The sequence below is a fragment of the Hyperolius riggenbachi genome, chromosome 11 (assembly GCF_040937935.1).
Source record: "Hyperolius riggenbachi isolate aHypRig1 chromosome 11, aHypRig1.pri, whole genome shotgun sequence".
NCBI classification, from domain to species: domain Eukaryota; kingdom Metazoa; phylum Chordata; class Amphibia; order Anura; family Hyperoliidae; genus Hyperolius; species Hyperolius riggenbachi.
Genome location: NC_090656.1, coordinates 249,429,988 through 249,456,771, shown reverse-complemented (window position 1 = coordinate 249,456,771; position 26,784 = coordinate 249,429,988). Strand labels below are relative to the sequence as shown.

Below are 26,784 nucleotides of genomic sequence, written 5' to 3'. Positions count from 1 at the left end.
ATTAGCAAAAAGCTTACGCTTTTTCTTTTAAAGGAAACCAGTGCATGCACAGGACGTTCCCGGCGACAGCAGCGTGATCGAGGACGAGCGCGGTCAGCGTCATGCAGGTGCAGCGGCCATCCACTGGCTCAGTCTCTGAAAACAAAACTTAGTCGCTGCGTCGGGGGCCCGGAGGATCGGCCTGTCCCGGCGCAGGCAGAGGGGGGCTGCAGGGGGCTGGTAGAAGCCCCACGTAAGTTAAAGGGTAGGAACAGACTAGGCAGTGCGGGAAAGGTAGTGCTTTGCTGCATACGCTTTTGACCATTTTAAGCGCATTTGCATAGGTGTTTTTCTTGTGTTTTAATGCATTTGCGTTTCGCACATAAGAATTGCATATGCCTTTTTGCATGTGTTGTTCATATGAGTTTTATGCTAATCACAAGGAAATCAACAGGAAGCGAAAAAAAAACAACAAACTTTAAGAAAAAAAAATGCATTAAAAAAAAAAAGCAAAAAAACAAACACACACACACACAAAAACGCAATACTTCTGCGTTACCATTGACATTTGTTATGTGCGTTTTTCGTTTTGGAAAAAAAATATTCCGTTAGGCCCCGTTCACACTGCACGCGTTTCCAGCCGCGTTTTGGAAACTCGTGCAGGTGGCCGACGCGCACGACATCAGACATTGCATGCAGTGCACTGTCTGATGTTCACACTGCATGCGTTCCGGACCTGTGCGGTCCGGGAACGCATGCTGCACGCATTTTTTGTAAAAACGCGTGGCTGTCCCATTCACTTTTCAGTGATGGGATCAGCCACGCAATGCATACGAACGCGGATGGCGTGCATTCGTACGCGTTGCGGTCCGCATGCGTTGCGGTGCGCGTTCTGCAGTCTGAACGGGGCCTAAGTTCTGCATTTTCAAAAACGCACATTGCAGAATGCAAACATTTTCATGTGGCATAACTTTTTTTTCATGCAGCCCATTGACTTGCATTCATGGGAGGACTGACCAGGGGGGAAAGGGGGAGATTTCCCCCCAGGCTGCCTCTCATTTAATGATTTAGGGCTGGTACAGTGCCTGGTTTCATGTTTTGAGGCTGGCTGAGAGAAATAAACGTCCAATTTCAGAGCAATTAGAGGGCAGGCAAGCTGGTAAATATACACAGCATTGTGCAGAGCAGAAGCTTGCCTGCAGGGTCCATGGGAAAAAAATCTGTCTAGTCTCTCATCATTGTTAAAATGACTGCATGTGCACAGCTACATAAGGTATTGTCTAAGTTGAAAAGTTTTTGACAGTCATTAAACTCCAGAAGGGCTGCTTGCAGACAATCCTTAGACTCCAAAAGGGCTGCTTGCAGGTGAATTCTGATGAGAAATTCTGAATGTGACGGAAACCCCAGCCGTTGTCCCTCAAGTGTTCTTACTGTATTTCCCATGTGACTACTGGCATATAGCACGTGGGTACATGTGTGTTGCCATTTGGGCTTGGGCTGTGGTGAAAACGGGCCTCTAGTTTGTGTTTTCCCTCCAGGCCAAAAGGTCCCAGTCCTCCCCTGCTTGCATTATGTGGGTTTTCGCTGCATTTTCCCGTTTTCCGCAATGCTAGCGTTTCTGCCTACCCAAACTTTTTGATTTTTTGCTTTAGGTTTCCATTAAGTTAGCCAGTAAGTGGTATCATCCGGATTATAACTTGGTGCCGTTCCCTGGTGATGTAATTAAAGATTCTGCGCTGAATCCTGCAATATCACTAAGGAAACACACACAGAGATGGAGAGAAGGGGAGAAGGGGCCTCTTGAATGGTGTCCAGACTGTACGAGAGTTTTCCAGGCAGCCAGCAAAACATGCAGGGAGGGCAGCAGCTGGGGCTGCACAGGGGCAGTAAAGAGGGGCGGGGGGCAAGGGAGAGGCCCACATGGAGCGGGGATTTAGGCAGGGGGGTACGGGAGAGGCCAGTGTGTGTTTAGGGGGGGGGGGGGCAGGCAGGGGTACAGGAAAGGCCGGTTGTGGTGGTGGGGGAATAGGCCGGGGGCACGGGTGAGGCCGCATGGGAATAACACACAAACACTTACTTTGGGGTTGGCACACTTGATCTTCAGCTTCTCGATCATGTCTCCCATGGCCTCCTTCAGGTCAATCGGCTTTCGGTTCTATAGGGAGAGGGCAAAGGTCAGCGCTGACACATTTGGTTACATTTATAAGGCATTTACCATAAAATATTAGCTTTTCTAGCTACACATTATTAACTTATAAAGCTCCAACATATTCCGTGGCGCTGTACAAAAGTAAGAAACAAACATAGGGTACATTACACAATCAGTGGTATACAGAATCAGTGTTGCCAAATCATGCCTTTAAATACGTACGCTTATGAATTATACATGTCTTAAGGCTGGTAAGATTCAGTTTAGGCACTGATTATCTTTGAGAAGCCCCAGAACCTGTATAAGGGCCTGTTCAGATCACAAATGCGGATGGCCATGCGTGCGGAACGCGTGCGGACCGCAACGCGTACGAACGCATGGCCATCCGCGTTTGTGTGCGTTGCGTGGCTGATCCCATCACTGAAAAGTGAATGGGACAGCCACGCGTTTTGTCAAAATCTGCGTGCAGCATGCTTTCCCGGACCGCACAGGTCCGGAACGCATGCAGTGTGAACATCAGACAGTGCACTGTCTGATGTCATGCGTATCGGCCTCCTGCACGCGTTTCCAAAACGCGTGCAGTGTGAACGGGCCTTAAACTAGATGTGTCAGTATTTAAAGGGATGAGTTAGCAACCCTGTACAGAATTGGTAATTACAGTGACAAAAGTAACAAAAATAAAATGTATAACAAAATCCAGGAGATAAAAGGGCGAGAGAGCTCTGCCCTTTCAAGCTTACAATCTAGAGGACACGAGGTTCAAAACAGACTGTAATAGGGGTGTGATGTGTGTCATGTGACTGCACAATATGGACCAGGGGACGTGAGGCGTAATAGGGGTGTGATGTGTGTCATGTGACTGCACAATATGGACCAGGGGACGTGAGAAGTAATAGGGGTGTGATGTGTGTCATGTGACTGCACAATATGGACCAGGGGACGTGAGAAGTAATAGGCGTGTGATGTGTGTCATGTGACTGCACAATATGGACCAGGGGACGTGAGAAGTAAAAGGGGTGTGATGTGTGTCATGTGACTGCACAGTATGGACCAGGGGACGTGAGAAGTAATAGGGGTGTGATGTGTGTCATGTGACTGCACAGTATGGACCAGGGGACGTGAGGCGTAATAGGGGTGTGATGTGTGTCATGTGACTGCACAATATGGACCAGGGGACGTGAGAAGTAATAGGGGTGTGATGTGTGTCATGTGACTGCACAATATGGACCAGGGGACGTGAGAAGCAATAGGGGTGTGATGTGTGTCATGTGACTGCACAGTATGGACCAGGGGACGTGAGAAGTAATAGGGGTGTGATGTGTGTCATGTGACTGCACAGTATGGACCAGGGGACGTGAGAAGTAATAGGGGTGTGAGGTGTGTCATGTGACTGCACAATATGGACCAGGGGACGTGAGAAGTAATAGGGGTGTGATGTGTGTCATGTGACTGCACAGTATAAACCAGGGGACGTGAGAAGTAATAGGGGTGTGAGGTGTGTCATGTGTGTGCACAATATGGACCAGGGGACGTGAGAAGTAATAGGGGTGTGATGTGTGTCATGTGACTGCACAATATGGACCAGGGGACGTGAGGCGTAATAGGGGTGTGATGTGTGTCATGTGACTGCACAATACGGACCAGGGGACGTGAGAAGTAATAGTGGTGTGATGTGTGTCATGTGACTGCACAGTATGGACCAGGGGACGTGAGAAGGAATAGGGGTGTGAGGTGTGTCATGTGACTGCACAGTATGGACCAGGGGACGTGAGAAGTAATAGGGGTGTGATGTGTGTCATGTGACTGTACAGTATGGACTGGGGAATGTGAGAAGTAATAGGGGTGTGATGTGTGTCATGTGACTGCACAATATGGACCAGGGGACGTGAGAAGTAATAGGGGTGCGATATGTGTCATGTGACTGCACAATATGGACCAGGGGACGTGAGAAGTAATAGGGGTGTGATGTGTGTCATGTGACTGCACAATATGGACCAGGGGACGTGAGAAGGAATAGGGGTGTGATGTGTGTCATGTGACTGCACAATATGGACCAGGGGACGTGAGAAGGAATAGGGGTGTGATGTGTGTCATGTGACTGCACAGTATGGACCAGGGGACGTGAGAAGTAATAGGGGTGTGATGTGTGTCATGTGACTGCACAGTATGGACTGGGGAATGTGAGAAGGAATAGGGGTGTGATGTATGTCATGTGACTGCACAGTATGGACCAGGGGACATGAGGGGTGTGATGTGTGTCATGTGACTGCACAGTATGGACTGGGGAATGTGAGAAGTAATAGGGGTGTGATGTGTGTCATGTGACTGCACAATATGGACCAGGGGACGTGAGGAGTAATAGGGGTGTGATGTATGTCATATGACTGCACAGTATGGACCAGGGGACATGAGGGGTGTGATGTGTGTCATGTGACTGCACGTGAGGAGGACGTGAGAAGCAATAAGGGTGTGATGTGTGTCATGTGACTGCACAATATGGACCAGGGGACGTGAGGAGTAATAGGGGTGTGAGGTGTGTCATGTGACTGCACAATATGGACCAGGGGACGTGAGAAGGAATAGGGGTGTGATGTGTGTCATGTGACTGCACAATACGGACCAGGGGACGTGAGAAGGAATAGGGGTGTGATGTGTGTCATGTGACTGCACAATACGGACCAGGGGACGTGAGAAGGAATAGGGGTGTGATGTGTGTCATGTGACTGCACAATATGGACCAGGGGACGTGAGAAGTAATAGGGGTGTGAGGTGTCATGTGACTGCACAATATGGACCAGGGGACGTGAGAAGTAATAGGGGTGTGATGTGTGTCATGTGACTGCACAAAATGGACCAGGGGACGTGAGAAGTAATAGTGGTGTGATGTGTGTCATGTGACTGCACAGTATGGACCAGGGGACGTGAGGCGTAATAGGGGTGTGATGTGTGTCATGTGACTGCACAATATGGACCAGGGGACGTGAGAAGGAATAGGGGTGTAATGTGTGTCATGTGACTGCACAATATGGACCAGGGGACGTGAGGCGTAATAGGGGTGTGATGTGTGTCATGTGACTGCACAATATGGACCAGGGGACGTGAGCAGTAATAGGGGTGTGATGTGTGTCATGTGACTGCACAGTATAAACCAGGGGACGTGAGAAGTAATAGGGGTGTGATGTGTGTCATGTGACTGCACAATATGGACCAGGGGACGTGAGAAGGAATAGGGGTGTGATGTGTGTCATGTGACTGCACAATACGGACCAGGGGACGTGAGAAGGAATAGGGGTGTGATGTGTGTCATGTGACTGCACAATACGGACCAGGGGACGTGAGAAGGAATAGGGGTGTGATGTGTGTCATGTGACTGCACAATATGGACCAGGGGACGTGAGAAGTAATAGGGGTGTGAGGTGTGTCATGTGACTGCACAATATGGACCAGGGGACGTGAGACGTAATAGGGGTGTGATGTGTGTCATGTGACTGCACAATATGGACCAGGGGACGTGAGAAGTAATAGGGGTGTGATGTGTGTCATGTGACTGCACAGTATGGACTGGGGAATGTGAGAAGGAATAGGGGTGTGATGTGTGTCATGTGACTGCACAGTATGGACCAGGGGACGTGAGAAGTAATAGGGGTGTGATGTGTGTCATGTGACTGCACAGTATGGACTGGGGAATGTGAGAAGGAATAGGGGTGTGATGTATGTCATGTGACTGCACAGTATGGACCAGGGGACATGAGGGGTGTGATGTGTGTCATGTGACTGCACAATATGGACCGGGGGACGTGAGAAGGAATAGGGGTGTGATGCGTGTCATGTGACTGCACAATATGGACCAGGGGACGTGAGAAGTAATAGGGGTGTGATGTGTGTCATGTGACTGCACAATATGGACCAGGGGACGTGAGGCGTAATAGGGGTGTGATGTGTGTCATGTGACTGCACAATATGGACCAGGGGACGTGAGAAGTAATAGGGGTGTGATGTGTGTCATGTGACTGCACAATATGGACCAGGGGACGTGAGAAGGAATAGGGGTGTGAGGTGTGTCATGTGACTGCACAATATGGACCAGGGGACGTGAGGCGTAATAGGGGTGTGATGTGTGTCATGTGACTGCACAATATGGACCAGGGGACGTGAGAAGTAATAGGGGTGTGATGTGTGTCATGTGACTGCACAATATGGACCAGGGGACGTGAGAAGGAATAGGGGTGTGAGGTGTGTCATGTGACTGCACAGTATGCCTCCCTGTGACCCCGTTAGCAGAGTGCGCAGCGAGTGGAGCGGGCTGTCATCTTACCTGCGTCCATGTACGCGTACCGATGTCCGGTTTCACTCTGCTTCCTGTGACGTCACAGGAAGCTGGATAAAGACACGGTACGCGTGCATGGACGCAGGTAAGATGACAGCCCGCTCCGCTCGCTGTGCACTCTGCTAACGGGGGACACAGGGGGGCAGATCTCAAGGGAGGGAGGGAGGTAGTAATGCTATGGCCGCATCCCACTTAGGCGCGGCTGGCGCCTCGATCATTTTTTTTTTTTTGCAGTGGCACCCATCCTCACCCTCCTCCCCACCCACGGGCAGGGTGTATGAGGGAATATTTATTAAAAAAAAAATAAGGGCATATATATTAATAAAAAAAAAAAATCTTCAAAAAACTATGGTAGGCGTGACTAGGGTGTGTGTTGGGGGTGTGGTTAGGGGTGTGGCCGGTGTCCCGGTTTCTTATTTTAAAATGTTGAGAGGTATGCCCAATGTCACACAGCATTACAATGTAACGTCCCACTTTGAATGCGGCCTAAAGGTAGCCATACATCCCTCGACTTGGCGGCCGATCGATCATCCGATTAGATAATTATTATCGAATCGGATGACAAACTGTGCCACCAATTTCAGGCCGAAATTGGTGGCATGAATAGATGGGACATACTGCAAGATGTCGGGCCATAATGGTCGATCAGGTGCGCACCTGTAACGGCAAGCGATATCGGGATGAGTGACGAAGGTGACAAAACCCCCGGCACTGTTCCCCCGAGTGTGCCTCCCGTGTGCATTTATACATTACCTGACCTGTGCCGCCCACCATGCGGTGCCCATCCGTCTTCCGCTTCCTCCTCTTCCATAGCCTGACACGCCCCCCAGCGTATAGCGCGTAGCCCATGTGTGATGTCACAACCAGCGGCGGCGTGTGAAGCGGAAGGTGGATGGGCACTGCGCAGTGGACAACACAAGACAAGTAATGTATAAATGCCCACACAGGCGGCCCATTTATACACAGGGGGGCAGCGGTGAGGCGGCGGATTCTGACAAATCGTCCTGCAGTGTATGACCAGCCGACAGATCTCTCTCTTATCAGATTGGATCAGAGTGAGATCTGTATCTTGGTGGAATCTGCCCATCATTGCTAGATGTATGGCTGGCTTTAGGCCTCTTTTCCATGGACTGTGATAGGCAGTGAAATGCCTCTCAAACTCACAACTGCTCACTGCTGCCTGGTAACCGCTCGCTGCTGCCTGGTAACCGCTTTCTGAGCACACAGCTCAACAGTTCGTGGAAAAGAGGCCTTAGGGCTGGGACCCAGAAAAATCACAAATCCTATATAATAAAATCGCAGGTATCCCTGCGTCATCAGTGTCCTTGTGTTTTTTTCTACTGCGCATGTGCGCAGCATGGACAGCCTGGGACAGGAGCAGGACATTCCAGGGGGCCGGCTGGGTGTGTGTGTAGCAGGCGGGTGCGCGCACGTGCGCATACGCGCTTGCCTGTAGCGGTGATGACTAGAGCCCGTTTTTTAACAGGCTAATGTCCCTAGTTGCTCTATAATATGCTAGAGGTTTTTTTTTTCAGAGCGATTTTGCTGCTAAAATCAGGGATTTCAGGGAATGCAATTTGGTGCCCTGCAATCCCTGAATAAAATTACTCCGAAAATGCTTCAGTGATTGCGGGAAAAAAGGAATCGCAGTCGTGGAATCGCGGCCATTGGCTTTAATTCGCCTAGCGCTTTGGCAGTCACCAGTGATTCCTCAAAAGCGCAAGTCACAGGCAAATACTCTCCAGTGGGCCCCGGACGTTAGTCCTTTGTATTGCAACGGACAATATCGTTATGTTGCAACGACATGCAATGCCAATGACATTTCTATGGCGCTTTTACATTCAGTACGGCGGGTTCCGGCGTAGTAACACACGGCATGCTGAATGTTAGCCGGGTAACACGTGTTTACAGTGGCAGTGAAGCATACCGATATGCCTCACTGTACAATCATACCGCACGTCTAACGCACGGCGCGAAGTTTCAGCAATTGTGGCATTGCGATTGTATCACAACACAACCTGCACACTGGGAAAAGGGCCCTAAACGCCGATCTTCAGATTATGATAGCAGACCTACCACTGATATGACCTAAGTGTGTATCGCAAGCTTTGCGCACCTAATAGCAGGCTCTTTGAGGCTGGCTGCACACATGGCTGTGCGTGAAAGGGCGAGTTTTCTGTCATGTGCGTCTGCGGTAACTTTTTTCCCACATATGCGTTTTTCTAGCATTTTGCGGGCGTTTTTATGCGTTTGCAGTTCGCATATACAAAACATGCGTTTTCCATGTTATTCAATGGTGTTTAATGCAAATCACTAGGAAGACAACAGGAAGCGGAAAAATATCAGAAAAAAAACAAACAAAAAAAAAAAAAAAAAAAACGCATGAAAAACCTCATACCATTGCGTTACCATTGACTTTCATTATGTGCGTTTTTGAAAAACTATGCAACAAAACCAGCGGTTTTAAAAAATGCATGCTTGAAAACGCATCAAAAACGCATATGTATTTTTTATATGCATTTTTTTTATGTGACCCATTGACTTCCATTAGCGGCAAAAACGCTGCGTTTTCCGCAAAACACTAGCGTTTCTGCTATGTGTGTTCCCAGGCTAAAGCGCACCGGAACTCAGAACTTCCTATCTGCTCTAAAAGATAAGCAACAGCATAATAAGCTTTAAAGAAAAAGCATTTCTTTGTTACAGCTGATACAGATCCTGCAATAAAACTGCAGTGTGTCTACTTCCTGCTTTCATGGAAGCAGATATAGGGTTAACATCCCGTGTTTACAAATTAGCTGCTCTACTGTGGCAGAGCAGATTCCCAAGCTGACATCGCTGAGAGATCAAATTACACTTGTGATTAGTCACAGAAGAAAGGAAAAAAAAAGGGGGGGGGGGGGGAGGTTAGACAGGCTAAACTCTCTAAATGCATACAGGGTTCAGGTTCACTTTATAAACTCCAGCCCAGGTTAGCTGGGCGGCTTCTGTCACCCGCTGTATTTTAGGCCAAGTAAATGAAGCCTCCAGCGTTCTGATCCTTTTATCATAATAATTTCCCTCACTGCGATGCTCTGAGTGTGTGATTCAGCCTGTATTATAGTCAGATCAGTATTATTAGCATTATTATTATTTACAGGAAAGCGACACCCTCGCGAGGTGCTACAATTACTGTTATTATTATAATACATTTATACAGCGCTTTCATCTTCCACAGAGCTGTACAGCATAGCAGAGTCACATCACTCTTCAGAATGTACTGAATAGGTTTCTTTTGGCTGCATTGTCGTCTATGGACGAGGGCATCCGGACTGAGCATGTGCGAGTGAGGTCTGCACATGCCCAGATGAAACCAGCGCTTCATTCTACTGGGCATGCCCAGTCTGGATGCCCTTGTTCATGGCTCGGGAGTGTGGCCAGAAAATGAGAGAGTAAGGGCTGGTGCACACCCAGGGGCGTAGCAATAGGGGTTGCAGAGGTTCCCCCTGGACCAGAGGGGCCCCGAAGGGCTCTCCTCAACTACAGTATTAGCTCTCTATTGGTCCTGTGCTCATAATAATCACTTCTATAGATACTTTGAATAGTAGTAATCATTAACAAGCTCTTTCCCATCCCCTTCTTGCACCTCTGACACTGTAGTTGCCATTGGCAGGTTTTGGTGCGCCGTATCAATTGTTATGTATAGAGTGCTTGGGGGCCCCATTGTAAAACTTGCATCAGGGCCCACTGCTCCTTAGCTATGCCACTGTGCACACCAGAGCGGTTCTGGACCGTTTTTTAAAATGCTAGCGGTTTGAAACCCGCTTGGCTAATGAAAGTGAATGGGCTGGTGCACACCAGAGCCGCTCGTTTTTTGCACAAACGCAAACTCGGGGGCTGCAGCATTTTTTAGATTTCTGAGGCGTTTCTGCCTCAATGTAAAGTATAGGAAAGTGGAATACCGCTCTGAAAAACGCCAGATCAGAACGGTTTTCCGGGCGTTTTAGTTACAGTAGCTGTTCAGTAACCGCTTTACTGTAACAATATGTGTAATCTGCTGTACCAAAAACGCTCCAAAAAACGCTAGGTATGTTTAGAAAACCTCTCTAAGGGCCCATTCACACTTGGAAAATGCTAGCGCTTTTGATAGCATTTTGCTCTGGCGATTTATGCGGGGGGGGGGGGGGGGGGGGGGGGAAATCGCCATTCACACTTGGTGATTTTTTTTCACGATCACGTTTAGCGCTTCTATAGTACTAAATGCGATCGCCGGGAAATCGCCTGAAAATGGTGCAGGATAGAAATTTGCATTTGGGAATTAATTGCCGGCGATTAACGCAAATCGCCCAAGTGAGAACGGGCCCATAGGTTATGGCACTAGCGCTTTAAAAAGCGATAGCGCTTGAGCGTTTTGCCGAAACCACCGGCAAAACGCTCAGCTATGAATGGGGCCTAAACATGCCTAGAATCGCTCTGAAAATCGGCTTCTCCAACCTGTAGCGTTTTGCGCACCTGCTAGAGGTTTTTGGTGTGCGCTGGGCCTCAGTGGATCTGGATAACTCAGAAGCTTCTAACTACTGAGGTAAGTGGCAAACCTTTTCATAGCTTCTGGCTTCCACCTGTTGCTTTTCGGAGGGATAGTCCCTCTCTGATGGCCAAATACCTCTGTATCCCTGTGTATGCAAGAGGAGGAGACCGGCGGCGAGTGAGTGGCGATTGGAACCAGGGAGGCGAGTTCTGACTATTTACAGCGCTTCCCTGCGCTCACTCTGCAGTCGGAGGGGGGAGCACGGAGGGTGGCCCGGGGAGAGAAAGGTCGGGCTGCCCTCCCCGCGGCTGACTCCCCGTCCATTACAGCGCCCCCCCCTCAGCGCTCAGGGCTGCCGGGGTCACCCCATCTGGTCCGGGACGCACTCCCCGCCCCCCCTCATGACGCTTGTGGTCCATAATATGTCCCCTAAAAAGCATTTTTGGTGTTCACATTATTCACTTCCTCCTTTTCCTATATGGAGTGTACACACAGCATCCCCGCTCTCATGGGTCACCATAGCTGGAGGTGAGGGAGCACATACCTTGGGGGCCCCCACAGGCTATGGGGCACTGGAGCAATTGCCCCCTTTGCCTCTATGGTAGCGCCGGCCCTGGCTAGAACAATGCATGAAATAGTCCCGATATGGGTCAGCGAATCAGAAAGGGTGGGAGGGTTTTATCCAAAGATAAGTGGAGCAAACGTGAGGCCTGGAGGAACCCACTACAAAGCGATATCGCTAACCGCAAGCGTTTTTAATTTGCATTTTGTAAGCGATTTCATGAGCATTTTCTAGCAATTTTAAAAAGTGTAATCTTTTACCAGCGATTGTGTAGCGATTTGCGATTGGCGATTTTAATTCTGATTGGTCCTTTCAATTAATTTTTTTTTTTTTTACAGTGTACAGTACTTTAAAACCGCTAGCAAATCGCTCTGTATAGTGAATCATGAGCGATTACGTCAGCGTTTATATACTTTACTAGGGATGCTCATTCGGATTCCGCGGAAATGCAATTTCCGAAATTCCGATCGGAAATTGCATTTCCGCATCGGAATGCGGAAATCGGTAATGCAAGTGCGGTAGGTGGATTTCCGCCGGAAATCGCGGAAATTTCCGCCGGAAATTCCGCCCGACTTTAACATCGATTTTCTCAAAAACTACAAGGTCTTTTTGAAAACTTTTTTGCATCTTATTTACAAGATTCAGTTTAATAAACCCTGACAATTTGGTGTTTCTAGGACTTACGGGGGCTTTGCTATTAACTTCTAAAGTCGGCGGATTTTTATTGTAATGTAAAATGCAGAAAATCTGCATCTGCCCATTTTCTGCATTTTACATTACAGTAAAAATCCGCCGACTTTAGCGGTTAATAGCAAAGCCCCCGTAAGTCCTAGAAACACCAAATTTTCAGGGTTTATTAAACAAAATCTTGTGAACAAGATGCAAAAAAAAAAAAAAAAAAAAAGTTTTCAAAAAAAAAAACTTTATAGTTTTTGAGAAAATCGATGTTAAAGTCGGGCGGAATTTCCACGATTTCCGGCGGAAATTCCGCATTGGAATGCGGAAATTGGTAGTGGAAAGCGGAATTGGTAATTGGCAATGGCGGAATGCGGATTTACCGCGGAATCGGAAATTGGTATTTCCGACCATCCCGATACTTTACATTGCAGAAACGCTAACGCTCAAAAATGCTGCATGTCCTGCGTTTGCGATTTTGGTTATCGCAATCGCACCAGTGGAATTTGGCCCATCCATTAACATTAGCTGAACGTTTAGGGAAATCGCTGGCAGTTTGAAAACCTCCATTAGGCTCCATTCACATCTGAGCGGGAATCACGCACAAACCGCTAGCGGTTTTTAAAACCGCTTAGCACGTGGTTTGCTATGGCAGTGTTCTCACTGCCGCAATCGTGGGCGTTTTGTGATTAGCGATAATCGCAAGCGCGTTACCTGCAGCGTTTTGGTGGCAAAACGCTACAGTGTCCAGTGATTTTTCCGTGTTAATCACAGAAAAATCAATCCCGCAAAACGCTAGTGGTAACTGCTAGCGTTTTGTGATTTTAGATGTGAATGGGGCCTAAACGCTAAAAACGGTACTTATCCGTTAGCCGGGCGCATCCGGCAGGTGGCGACAAAACTCCACCAGAGTAAAGGTAGCCATACACTGGTCGATTTGCCATCAGATTCGACCAACAGATAGATCCCTCTCTGATGGAATCTGATCAGAGAGGGATCGTATGGCTACCTTTACTGCAAACAGATTGTGAACCGATTTCAGCCTGAAACCGTTCACAATCTGTGGTGGTGGTGGTGCTGCCGCCGATCCCCCCGCCCGCATGCCCGCATACATTACCTGCTCCGCCGGCGCGACTCCAGTTCCCAGGTCACCGCTGCTCCGTCTCCGCTCTAGTCTGGTCTCCGGCATGCTTTACTATTTCCTGCCCGGCAGGAAGTTTAAACAGTAGAGGGCCCTCTACTGTTTAAACTTCCTGCCGGGCTAGAAGAAGTGAAGCATGCCGGACCCGGAGACCAGACCAGAGACGGAGCAGCGGTGACCGGGGGGTGTCGCGCCGGCGGAGCCGGTAATGTATTGCCGCTCTATTGCGTCGGTCGTCAGGCACTCGACAGCCGCTAGCGACGCGCTCCGTACCCGCGGGCGATCGACGGTAATTTTCCGCACGGAGCGATCGCTCTATTTCGGGAACGATGTGACAGCAGATTCGATCCCAGTGTCGATCTGCTGCCGATCGGGGAATCGGCCTAGTGTATGGCCAGCTTTACATCTTTCCCTACTATCCATGGCGGCCTGGAGGGGGAATAGTAATTAGCACCACCTGCCGGATGTGCCCGGCTAACAGAAGTACCCTAAAAACAAAACAAAACAAACAAAAAAAAACGCTCTGGTGGGTTCCAGCCCTGAAGCATGGCATCTAGAGTCTAAGGCCTCTTTTCCACGAACTGTTTCTAGGCAGTGAAATGCCTCTCAAACTCACAACTGCTCGTTGCTGCCTGGTAACTGCTTGCCGCTGCCTGGTAACTGCCACACAGCTCAACAGTTCGTGGAAAAGAGGCCTAAGATGTCCTCTGCTAGTAAGCATGTATTCTGATTGAACGGTTTGGGCATCAGCTGCACCTGAGGATGGCCAATTAAATGCTAATCCTTCAGAGCTGTTTATTCAGCTTGGAAACAGAATAATTCAATTCAGCGGCAGCTACAGCTGATTGGTCCATTTCCAAGTTGCATAAAATTTACATTGGCCATTTTTAGCACTTCCATGCAGCATGCCAGCCTACCTACACAATCTGTTCATAGTATTCTGTATCTGTCGGCCCTCCTACTGCTTGGCGGTGGTAAAATTGTCCAATCAATATTGGATGTGTGTGCACCATTGCTCCAACCAGATCTTTCCCCAGGGTAATCAAGATTCAGAAGTGGAAGATGAAATAAATAGAGCCAAAGTATTCTGGAAGTGAAGAGTTTGATTATCCAAGCTGACAGCTGATTAATCGCTAGCTTTCAGGAATTTAACCTCCCTGGCATTCTATTGAGATCGCCAGGGAGGCTGCGGGAGGGTTTTTTTTTAATTAAAAAAAAAACTATTTCATGCAGCCAACTGAAAGTTGGCTGCATGAAAGCCCACTAGAGGGCGCTCCGGAGGCGTTCTTCCGATCGCCTCCGGCGGCCAGAAGTAACACGGAAGGCCGCAATGAGCGGCCTTCCGTGTTTCGCTTACCTCGTCGCCATGGCGACGAGCGGAGTGACGTCATGGACGTCAGCCGACGTCCTGACGTCAGCCGCCTCCGATCCAGCCCTTGGCGCTGGCCGGAACTTTTTGTTCCGGCTACGCTGGGCTCAGGCGGCTGGGGGGACCCTCTTTCGCCGCTGCATGCGGCGGATCGCCGCACTGCAGCGGCGATCAGGCAGCACACGCGGCTGGCAAAGTGCCGGCTGCGTGTGCTGCTTTTTATTTGAGCCAAATCGGCCCAGCAGGGCCTGAGCGGCAGGCTCCGGCGGTACTGGACGAGCTGAGCTCGTCCAGACCGCCCAGCAGGTTAAATTAGTCCCACAATTGTAGATAAAAAAATAAATACAAAATTTGATAATCAGATGTCATCGCTGGTGTCTAAGGCCTCTTTTCCACGGACTGTTGATAGGCAGTGAAATGCCTCTCAAACCCTTACAACTGCTCACTGCTGCCTGGTAACTGCTCACTGCTGCCTGGTAACTGCTCACTGCTGCCTGGTAACAAAAATCTGACTGGACTAGCTGCCTGCTTGTTTCTGGTGTGATTCAGACATTACTAATGCCAAAAAGATCAACAGGATGCCAGCCTCCATATTCTTCTCGGTACTTTTCCGTTAGCCGGGCGCATCCACTAGGTGGCGTTAATTACTATTCCCCCTCCAGGCCGCCATGGATAATAGGGAAAGATGTAACTCTGGTAGAGTATTATCGCCACCTAGTGGATGCGCCCGGCTAACGGAAACAACCACATTTTTGATAGAAAGAGTTCAGTCATGACAACTTAGCTTTCTTGGAGTCAGTATGGTTTAGGACCTAAACTTTAGGTGACCCAGCAAGAAAAGTCCATAGGGAAATTCAGCTAACGTGATTGAGTGGACGGCACCCTCTCGAACTTCTAGGTTTCAGGTTGTAGTAATAACACGCCCACACTATTTGGCCAATTAGAAGGCTTTTAAGTTGTAGATGTTGCTGTGATTAAAGAGACTCTGCATTAAAAAAAACACTTCCTGGGGGTACTCACCTCGGGAGGGTGAAGTCTCAGGGTCCCCATAAGGCTTTCCCATCCCTGTAGCAGCAGGGAATCCAGTGCTGGCTCCCTCGAATACTCCCCCAACAAGCCTGACAAGGCCTCTTTTCCACGAACTGTTTACAGGCAGTGAAATGCCTCTCAAACTCTCACAACTGCTTGCTGCGGCCTGGTAACTGCTCCCTGATAATTGCTTTCCGAACACACAGCTCAACAGTTCGTGGAAAAGAGGCCTTAATTTATTTACCTCTCTGGGATCCGGCGCAGTAGCGGTTCTTCGTTCAGGCTAGGCGGAAATAGCTGAGCCCGATCGTATCCGCTCTACTGCGCACATGCAAAAGGACTCGGCGCCTGCGCAGCAGAACGGATCCATCGGCTTCGGCTGTTTCTGCCTTAACCCAAAGGAAGAGCGACTAGTGCAGCTGCACAGGATCGCGGAAGGTAAATATTGACCTTGCCGCACTTCGGGGGGCTGCAGCAGGAGATTGCCAGGACACCAGAGAACAGGGAAGCCTCGATAGGATCCGGAGGCTTCCCCCTTCCGAGGTAAGTACCCCCAGGGGATGTTTTTCTTAATACAGGAAGAACTGTTCCCTATGAGGTTTCTCGCTGGCTCACCCCAACCATAGTAGCTGCTTTCCCTCCCTTTACTCTCCGCCACGTACCTTCATCATCTGGTAGGCCTCGTTGAGCGTGATCAGGTGGTGATGCCGGTGGTCACCGGTTACGGCGCACAAGACGCAGATGATCTTTGAGTCCTCCTTGCAGTAGAGGCTCAGCTCCTGCTGGTGAATAGCGCAGTTCTTCTTCTCAGAACCATCCCTCTTTTTGCGCTCGGTCGGCGGTTCCTCCACAGGGGTCGTGTCCTCCTCGGAGAGGATCTCTGACGCGTTGGTGACCCGGTGATCGGCATACTTCTGCCTGTGTTCCTCGGCGTGGGCCTCGCAGTAGGAGAGGTCGCATTCTTTGCACACCACGGCGGCTTCCTTGGCCTCGTCTGGTTCGCAAGCGTCGCACGTCCCGTCGTAGGGCAGCGGCGGTATTCCTCCGGCTCCGGCCATCGGAGAGGTGTCCTCCTGCTGGGCAGATCAGGCCTGGATCTCGGCTAAGTACCGGATTACGGCTCAGGACGGGCGGCTGGGTTTTATCACTTCAGTCAGTGTGCAGGATGAAGGCCTAGGAATCAAAAAATGTTCTTGGTTAGGAGTTTTTCTCTGGGCCTAGTTTCCCCTGGCTGCACCTGTAGTTTATACTTTTCTTCCTGCAATCTGATCTGTGCGATGGTCACGCCTGTAACGCCCTTTGTACCGCCTCACCTTTCCTGTTCTGCTATTAGTGTCTCCTAGGCAGCACAGCAGCTGAGGCCTCTGTGTGTGTGAACAATGCGGATCTGATCTGAGGGCCTCCTCAGTCCTTCCTGGATCTGCTTTCACTTCTGCACGCTCTAGTGTTTTGCTTCCTGAGTCAGAAGAACAGGAAACGCAGCTCTGTGAGAGGGGCTGACGCTGCTAGCTTTCTCCACCGCTCAGGGGAGGAGGGGGGCGCACGTGTCCCGCTGCCTAACGCAGCTTGGGCTTCAATTCACTAAGAATGACTATATTCGGTAGAGCAGAAAGCAGCTGATTTTACCAAACATTTTGTGAAATGTCAATTCACTAAGGCTGTTACTGCATGGAAAACTGGAATTACTGACCAGTGTTGTAAATTACCGACTAGTGAGGTAAGATTACCGACTAGTGAGGTAAGATTACCGACTAGTGAGGTAAGATTACCGACTAGTGAGGTAAGATTACCGACTAGTGAGGTAAGATTACCGACTAGTGAGGTAAGATTACCGACTAGTGAGGTAAGATTACCGACTAGTGAGGTAAGATTACCGACTAGTGAGGTAAGATTACAGACTAGTGAGGTAAGATTACAGACTAGTGAGGTAAAAATTACCGACTCGTGAGGTAAAAATTACCGACTCGTGAGGTAAAAATTACCGACTCGTGAGGTAAAAATTACCGCGTTTTAGGTAAAATTACCGCGTTTTAGGTAAAATTACCGCGTTTTAGGTAAAATTACCGCGTTTCAGGTAAAATTACCGACTTGTGAGGTAAAATTACTGACTTGTGTGGTGAATACCTCAATAAATGACAATTAACAAAGATTACAGTATGTGGTAACACAAGTGAGATGTTCGGTATCCCCAGCCTGGAGCTCTCAGACAGGGCTGGAATCCACTAGAGCGATTTTTTGAGCATTTAGGGATGGCTTTAAATCGCTAGCGCTTTCCTTAAACGCTTTGCCAATGTAAATAAATGTAACAAATTCTAAAGTAGCGATTGCGATTAGCAAAATCGCAATCGCAGAACATGCAGCATTTTGGGAGCGTTTGCGCTTCAATATAATGTATGGAAGCGCTGGCAGATCGCTCATGAATCGCTACACATAGCGATTTGAGTGCGATTGCAAGCTGTAATAAAATTCTGATACATTGAAAGGACCAATCAGAATTAAAATCACAAAAACAGAAATTTAAAATCACAAACACTGGTTCGCACGACAGCCGGGGGCCCCAGCCTTTCTCAGTTGCTGGGGCCCCCATACCATCATGCGATACCCAGAGGGAAATGTGGGCGAGCCCTGGCTCTCTCACCTCCAGGAACTTCACCCCCATCACCTCCAAGCTGAATGCAAACTGCAACACACACAATTGCTCACTACCAGTTCAGGCAATTTCCTACCTCTATCTGGCCAGCAGGCGCCAGTCAGCCAATCAGGTGCACGGTCATACACCCCCTGCCTGCCATACCAATCTAGCAGGATCTGCATAAATTAGCATTCAGGTGGGACCTTGTAAAAGATGTAATCATCGATTACGTCCAACCAAGCCTCCCACCTGAATGCTAATTTATGCAGATCCTGCTAGATCGGTATGGCAGGCAAAGGGTGTATGACCGTGCACCTGATTGGCTAACTGGCGCCTGCTGGCCAGATAGAGGTAGGAAATTGCCTGAACTGGTAGTGAGCAATTGTATGTGTTGCAGTTTGCAATTAAAATCGCAAATCGCTACACAATCGCTGGAAAAAAGCTTACACTTTTTAAAATCTCTCCCAGCGCTGGAAAACGTTCATGAAATCGCTTACAAAACTCTGAATAAAAACGCTAGCGATTGCGATAGCGCTTTGCAATTTTTAGTGGGTTCCAGGCCTAATGCTACGTACACACATGCGACAACGATCGTTCGTTGAGGACGACGAACGAACTTTTAATTGATAAAAGAACGACCTAAGTAAAGTTAGTTTTAAAAGGTGTGTAACGATCTGATCGTTAGAACGAACGTTACATCACGTAAAGCAACTATTGCGCCTGCGCATAAAAATGAGAAGTTTCACGGAGAAATTGGGAAATGCGCATGTCAAGCCTAGTACGAACGACCGTTTCCAACGATGTACTACTTTTGCAAACGATCGTCGTTGGTTAAAATCCGCCGAGACAGAACTTTCTTTTGTAGCGATTTGGCTCGTTCGTCGTTTGCCTTAATAGTCGGTGGTTCGTTTTTTGTAACGATCGTCGTTGGTAAAGATCGGGGAACGATCGTTACAAACGACTATAGTCGCATGTGTGTACGCACCTTAAGGGTGCATACACACATCCAATTTAACCACCTTCCATGTCGTACAAGAGCTCGCAGAGTTTGAATACTATGAACAGATTGGGCTGTATTCAAAATGGGTTACCGCATGAGGTAATTTAGGTAGTGATAAATACTGACCAAAATATCTCCATTTTTATATTCACTATTGTTTTTTCTCTCCCTCAGGCCTCTTTTCCACGAATTGTTGAGCTGTGTGCTCAGCAAGCAGTTGCCAGGCAGCAACAAACAGTTACCAGGCAGCAGTGAGCAGTTACCAGGCTGCAGTGAGCAGTTGTGAGAGTTTGAGAGGCATTTCACTGCCTAGAAATAGTTTGTGGAAAAGAGGCCTAAATTACCTCTTGCGGTAAAAGTGTGGTAATTACCTCAGAATGTATCTCTAATTTGTGATTCTCAATTGAATAGTTGGTGATAATTATCACTTCTCTGCTTTTGGCCTTAAGGTGCGTACACACATGCGACTATAGCCGTTTGAAACGATCGTTCCCCGATCCTTTCAAACGACGATCGTTTGAAAAAAAGCAGCCAACGACCATTAAGTCTAACGACGGACGAGCTAGATCGTTCAAAATGAACAATCTAGCTTGGCGGATTTTTTCCAACGACGATCGTTTGCAAAAGTAGTACATCGTTAGAAACGGTCGTTCGTACTAGGCTTGACATGCGCATTTCACTATTTCTCCTTGGAACTTTTCATTTTTATGCGCAAGCGCAATAGTTGCTTTACGTGATGTAACGTTCGTTCTAACGATCAGATCGTTACACACTTTTAAAAGCTAACTTTACTTAGGTCGTTCTTTCGTCAATTAAAAGTTTGTTCGTCGTTCACAACGAACGATCGTTGTCGTATGTGTGTACGTAGCTTCAGGATGGAGCCTTTTGAGCTTTGTTTGCTCGAGTTTATGTCAATTTTACATAGAAGGCAGAAAAGACGAGTGTGTCTAATCTCAAGGCGCACTTTCACACCTTGCACAGTCTTTTAGATGATTTTATAGATGCCGAGGAGGAAATTCCTCTCTGCTCTGAAAGATAAGCAACAGCATAAGAAAAACATTTCTTTGTTACAGCTGATACAAATCCTACAAAAAAATCTCCAGTGTGTCTACATCCTGCTTTCATGCAAGCAGGCAGAGGGCTTGATTCACAAAACTGTGCTAACTGTTAGCTGTGAAAAGTGCTTTGCGCGAAATTTCGTGTGATAACTAATTTCACGTGCGGTTAACGGTTGCGTGGAAAATTCGCGTTATTGCACGGAAAATTCCCATTAACGCGCGAACGTCAATTTTTCCACGCGAAAATCGTTTTTGCACGCGTGCTAACAGTTAGCACCGTTTTGTGAATCAAGCCCATAGGGTTAACCTGTGTTTAAAAATTAGCTGCTCTGCTGAGGCAGCCAGCTGGCACAGCTGAGAGCTCAAATTACAGTTGTAATTAGTCACAGATGAGGGGGAATTAGACAGGCTAAATTATATACATACGGGGGGCATTTCTTTCTATATGTTTTCCTTCTATCCTGTGCAAGAGTTGAGGTGCCACTGTAAATGTGACAGGCTTTCCTGGGCCGTCTCTGTGTAATGGGTGACAAGCATATGGGCTGTCCTACAGTGGTCAAAAAAGCTTTATTTCCATACATATTACCGACAGTTTTATCACCTGTTTTATCACCTGTTTTACCGCACTTTTATCAAACATTTATCACACTCCGTAAATGTTTAGTGAATACTCCAAAAAAAATCGGTAATTACCACTGGAGGTAATTTTTCACCCAAAAAAAGAATTACCGCACATGTTATTGTGCATAGAGCCCATTGGGTAGGTAAACTCTAATACTACGTGGAAGCGGCAAAACTGGCCAGCCATTGGCCAATCAAAATTGCATATGCGTACCAGGCTTAACAAACAACCATTCGGGAGGTTATAGAAAGGAGAAAACAGAGCAAAGAAGAGGGGAAACTAATTACACTATTCAAGAAAATAAGTAAATAAAAAAAACATATTCCCGTTATTTCACAATATTATTAGGTAGTGATTAAAAATAGCTGATACATACTTGGGTACTTATCCGTTAGCCGGGCGCATCCTCTAGGTGGCGATAAAACTCCGCCAGAATTACATCTTTCCCTACTATTCATGGCGGCCTGGAGGGGGAATAGTAATTATCGCCACCTAGTGGATGCGCCCGGCTAACGGAAAAGTACCCAAATTTAATGTTAATTTTATGCAGCTTGGACTCACCCTTAAAGGATACCCGAGGTGACATGTGACATAATGAGATAGACATGTGTATGTACAGTGCCTAGCACACAAATAACTATGCTGTGTCCCTTTTTTCCTTTCTCTGCCTGGAAGAGTTAAATATCAGGTATGTAAGTGGCTGACTCAGGCCTGACTCAGACAGGAAGTGACTACAGTGTGACCCTCACTGATAAGAAATTCCAACTATAAAACACTTTCCTAGCAGAAAATGGATTCTGAGAGCAAGAAAGAGTTAAGAAAGGGGAATTTCTTATCAGTGATGGTTACACTGTACTCACTTCCTGTCTGAGTCAGGACTGAGTCAGTCACTTACATACCTGATGTTTAACTCTTTCAGGCAGAGAAAGAAAAAAAGGAACACAGCCTAGTAATTTGTGTGCTAGGCACTGTACATACACATGTCTATCTCATTATGTCACATTTCAGTTCGGGTATCCTTTAACTTGTCAGTATGATAATCTGTATAAGGCCCAGTGCACACCGAAAATCTCTAGCAGATCCGCAAAACGCGAGAGATTTTTGAAGCAGATTTTCAGAACGATTCTAGGCATGTTTAGGGCCCATTCACACTAGAGCGCAGTGCAGTTTCTAGGCTAAAATGCACCCAGGGCGAGGGTGTAAAAATTGCGCCCCCCCCCCCCCCCCGAAGCAAGGTATGGGTGCCTGCAGTGTTGGTTAGCCAGGTCTAGTTGCACTCAGTATAGATTCCCCCAGAATAGGTATCACAGTATAGGTAGCCAGCTATAGGTCCCCCCAGTATAGGTAGCCAGGCATAGGTGAGCCAGTATAGTTGCCTCCGGTATAGGTTAGCCAGGTAGGTGTCTCCAGTATAGGTAGCCAGTATAGTTGCCCACAGTATAGGTTAGATAGGCAGGCGTCCCCGGTATAAGTTAGATAGTTAGGTGCCCCCAGTACAGGTTAGCTAGGTGGGTGCCTCTAATATAGGTAGCCAGAATAGTTGCCCCCCGCATAGGTTAGATAGGTAGATGCCCCCAGTATAGGTTAGTTAGGTAGGTGCCTCCAATATAGGTAGCCAGTATAGTTGTCACCTGTATAGACTAGCTAGGTAGGTAGGTGCCCCCAATACAGGTTAGATAAGTTAATGCTCCCACTATAGGTTAGATAGGAAGGTGCCCCCCAGTATAGGTTAGGAAGGTGCCCCCCAGTATAGGTTAGATAGGTAGCTGACCCCAAGTATAGGATAGGTAGGTGCCCCCCAGTATAGGTTAGATAGGTAGGTGCCCCCAGTATAGGTTAGATAGGTAACTTCCCCCCAGTATAGGTTAGATTAGGTAGCTGCCCCCTCAGTATAGGTTAGATTAGGTAGCTGCCCCCCAGGTTAGATAGGTAGCTGCCCCCCAGTATAGGTTAGGTAGGTGCCCCCAGTATAGGTTAGATAGGTAGCTGCCCCCCAGTATAGGTTAGATAGGTAGCTGCCCCCCAGTATAGGTTAGATAGGTACGCCCCCCCAGTATAGGTTAGATTAGGTAGCTGCCCCCTCATTATAGGTTAGATTAGGTAGCTGCCACCCAGTATATGTTAGATTAGGTAGGTGCCCCCAGTATAGGTTAGATTAGGTAGGTGCCCCCCAGTATAGGTTAGATAGGTAGGTGCCCCCCAGTATAGGTTAGATAGGTAGGTGCCCCCCAGTATAGGTTAGATTAGGTAGCTGCCCCCTCAGTATAGGTTAGATTAGGTAGCTGCCCCCCAGTATAGGTTAGATTAGGTAGGTGCCCCCCAGTATAGGTTAGATAGGTAGCTGACCCCCAGTATAGGTTAGATAGGTAGCTGACCCCCAGTATAGGTTAGATTAGGTAGCTGCCCCCTCAGTATAGGTTAGATTAGGTAGCTGCCCCCCAGGTTAGATAGGTAGCTGCCCCCCAGTATAGGTTAGGTAGGTGCCCCCAGTATAGGTTAGATAGGTAGCTGTGCCCCCAGTATAGGTTAGATAGGTAGGTGCCCCCCAGTATAGGTTAGATAGGTAGGTGCCCCCCAGTATAGGTTAGATTAGGTAGGTGCCCCCCAGTATAGGTTAGATTAGGTAGGTGTCCCCCAGGATAGGTTAGATAGGTAGGTGCCCCCAGTATAGGTTAGATAGGTAGGTGCCCCCCAGTATAGGTTAGATAGGTAGGTGCCCCCCAGTATAGGTTAGATTAGGTAGCTGTCCCCTCAGTATAGGTTAGATTAGGTAGCTGCCCCCCAGTATAGGTTAGATTAGGTAGTTGCCCCCCAGTATAGGTTAGATAGGTAGGTGCCCCCCCAGTATAGGTTAGATTAGGTAGCTGCCCCCTCAGTATAGGTTAGATTAGGTAGCTGCCCCCCAGTATAGGTTAGATTAGGTAGGTGCCCCCCAGTATAGGTTAGATTAGGTAGCTGCCCCCTCAGTATAGGTTAGATTAGGTAGCTGCCCCCCAGGTTAGATAGGTAGCTGCCCCCCAGTATAGGTTAGGTAGGTGCCCCCAGTATAGGTTAGATAGGTAGCTGCCCCCCAGTATAGGTTAGATAGGTAGCTGCCCCCCAGTATAGGTTAGATTAGGTAGCTGCCTCCTCATTATAGGTTAGATTAGGTAGCTGCCACCCAGTATATGTTAGATTAGGTAGGTGCCCCCCAGTGTAGGTTAGATTAGGTAGGTGCCCCCCAGTATAGGTTAGATAGGTAGGTGCCCCCAGTATAAGTTAGATAGGTAGGTGCCCCCCAGTATAGGTTAGATAGGTAGGTGCCCCCAGTATAGGTTAGATTAGGTAGCTGCCCCCTCAGTATAGGTTAGATTAGGTAGCTGCCCCCCAGGTTAGATAGGTAGCTGCCCCCAGTATAGGTTAGGTAGGTGCCCCCAGTATAGGTTAGATAGGTAGCTGCCCCCCAGTATAGGTTAGATAGGTAGCTGCCCCCCAGTATAGGTTAGATAGGTAGGTGCCCCCCAGTATAGGTTAGATAGGTAGGTGCCCCCCAGTATAGGTTAGATTAGGTAGCTGCCCCCTCAGTATAGGTTAGATTAGGTAGCTCCCACCCAGTATAGGTTAGATTAGGTAGGTGCCCCCTAGTATAGGTTAGATTAGGTAGGTGCCCCCCAGTATAGGTTAGATTAGGTAGGTGCCCCCCAGGATAGGTTAGATTAGGTAGCTGCCCCCAGTATAGGTTAGATAGGTAGCTGCTCCCCAGTATAGGTTAGATAGGTAGCTGCCCCCCAGTATAGGTTAGATAGGTAGGTGCCCCCCAGTATAGGTTAGATTAGGTAGCTGCCCCCTCAGTATAGGTTCGATTAGGTAGCTGCCACCCAGTATAGGTTAGATTAGGTAGGTGCCCCCCAGTATAGGTTAGATAAGGTAGGTGCCCCCCAGGATAGGTTAGATAGGTAGGTGCCCCCAGTATAGGTTAGATAGGTAGGTGCCCCCCAGTATAGGTTAGATAGGTAGGTGCCCCCCAGTATAGGTTAGATTAGGTAGCTGCCACCTCAGTATAGGTTAGATTAGGTAGCTGCCCCCCAGTATAGGTTAGATTAGGTAGGTGCCCCCCAGTATAGGTTAGATAGGTAGCTGCCCCCCTGTATAGGTTAGATTAGGTAGCTGCCCCCTCAGTATAGGTTAGATTAGGTAGCTGCCCCCCAGGTTAGATAGGTAGCTGCCCCCCAGTATAGGTTAGGTAGGTGCCCCCAGTATAGGTTAGATAGGTAGCTGCCCCTCAGTATAGGTTAGATAGGTAGGTGCCCCCCAGTATAGGTTAGATAGGTAGGTGCCCCCCAGTAACGGTTAGATTAGGTAGGTGCCCCCTCAGTATAGGTTAGATTAGGTAGCTGCCACCCAGTATAGGTTAGATTAGGTAGGTGCCCCCCTTCAGTATAGGTTAGGTAGGTGCCCCCCAGTATAAGTTAGATTAGGTAGGTGCCCCCCAGTATAGGTTAGATTAGGTAGCTGCCCCCCAGTATAGGTTAGATTAGGTAGGTGCCCCCCAGTATAGGTTAGATTAGGTAGGTGCCCCCCAGGATAGGTTAGATAGGTAGGTGCCCCCCAGGATAGGTTAGATAGGTAGCTGCCCCAGTATAGGTTAGGTAGGTGCCCCCCATGATGGAGGGGGGAGCCGCAGCCATGGGGAGGGCAGCCCTTCCTCTCCCTACCTCTCCCCGGGCCGCCCTCCATGCGATCCCCCCTCGGACGGAGTGCAGAGTAATGCGCAGGGAAGCGCTATAGAAAACTACTCACCTCGCTGGCTCCAAGCGCTGCTCTCTCGCCTCCAGTCTCATCTCTGCCTATACGCTGATACACACACACGCTGCTTCCTGTTTAGCAGCGTGTGTGTGTATCAGCGTGTAGGCAGAGATGAGACTGGAGGCGAGAGAGCAGCGCTTGGAGCCAGCGAGGTGAGTAGTTTTCTATAGCGCTTCCCTGCGCATTACTCTGTACTCCGTCCGAGGGGGGATCGCATGGAGGGCGGCCCGGGGAGAGGGAGGGAGAGGAAGGGCTGCCCTCCCCGTGGCTGCGGCTCCCCCCTCCATCACAGCGCCCCCCTCCCAGCAGCGCCCCGGGCGGCGGCACGCCCCGCACGGCCGTAGAAACGGCCATGCTAGAGCGTTTTGCCAGCGATTTCGGCAAAATGTTCAAGCGCTATCGCTTTTTAACCACTTGAGGACTGCAGTGTTAAACAGTGACAGGACTTTTTTTTTTTAAATGGCCACTGCAGCTTTAAGGCCTTGCTGCAGGGCCGCACAACACAGCACACGAGTGATTCCCCCCCTTTTCCCCCCACCAACAGCGCTCTCTGTTGGTGGGCTCTGATCGCCCCCAATGTTTATTTTTTTTATCACAAATATTTTTATTAATTATTTTTAAATAAATGTGGTTGTTTTTTTTTTTTTTTTTTCTTAAACCTTCCCTCCCTTCCCCCGCTAGCCAATCATTGTGATCGGCTGTCATAGGCTTCAGCTTATGACAGGGGATCACCGCTGACACTCCGGAGGGGACAGCCGTATCACACGGTTGTCCCCAGTACAGCGCTGCTGCAGATCGCAGCGCTGTACAAAGTAATTAGACAGCGGTTACACCGTCTAACAGTCTCCCGAGCGGCGATCGCCGCTGGGAGACTAAAGACGAAGCTGTGCTCCGCCTTCCAAGCAGGAGATGCGCGCGGTCTCCTGCTAGCCCCATACACAGCTGTTCACGG

At 48.6% G+C, this 26,784-nt stretch overlaps 1 protein-coding gene across 4 annotated transcripts in view; it reads right to left on the bottom strand.

Moving 5' to 3' along the window:
- TRIM44 (tripartite motif containing 44) overlaps nucleotides 1-26,784 on the bottom strand; it is a 312,918-nt gene that overhangs the window by 162,789 nt on the left and 123,345 nt on the right. For 2 of the 4 annotated variants that reach the window (XM_068261801.1, XM_068261804.1), the window contains exons 1-2: nucleotides 16,398-17,201; nucleotides 2,057-2,134 (exon numbers count right to left, since the gene is read on the bottom strand). In XM_068261801.1, coding sequence (XP_068117902.1) covers nucleotides 2,057-2,134; nucleotides 16,398-16,793 — 474 coding nt within the window. In that variant the 5' untranslated portion in view covers nucleotides 16,794-17,201. Of the gene's footprint in view, nucleotides 1-2,056; nucleotides 2,135-16,397; nucleotides 17,202-26,784 lie in introns of those variants that run through there. The other 2 variants (XM_068261802.1, XM_068261803.1) reach the window with 2 other exon arrangements.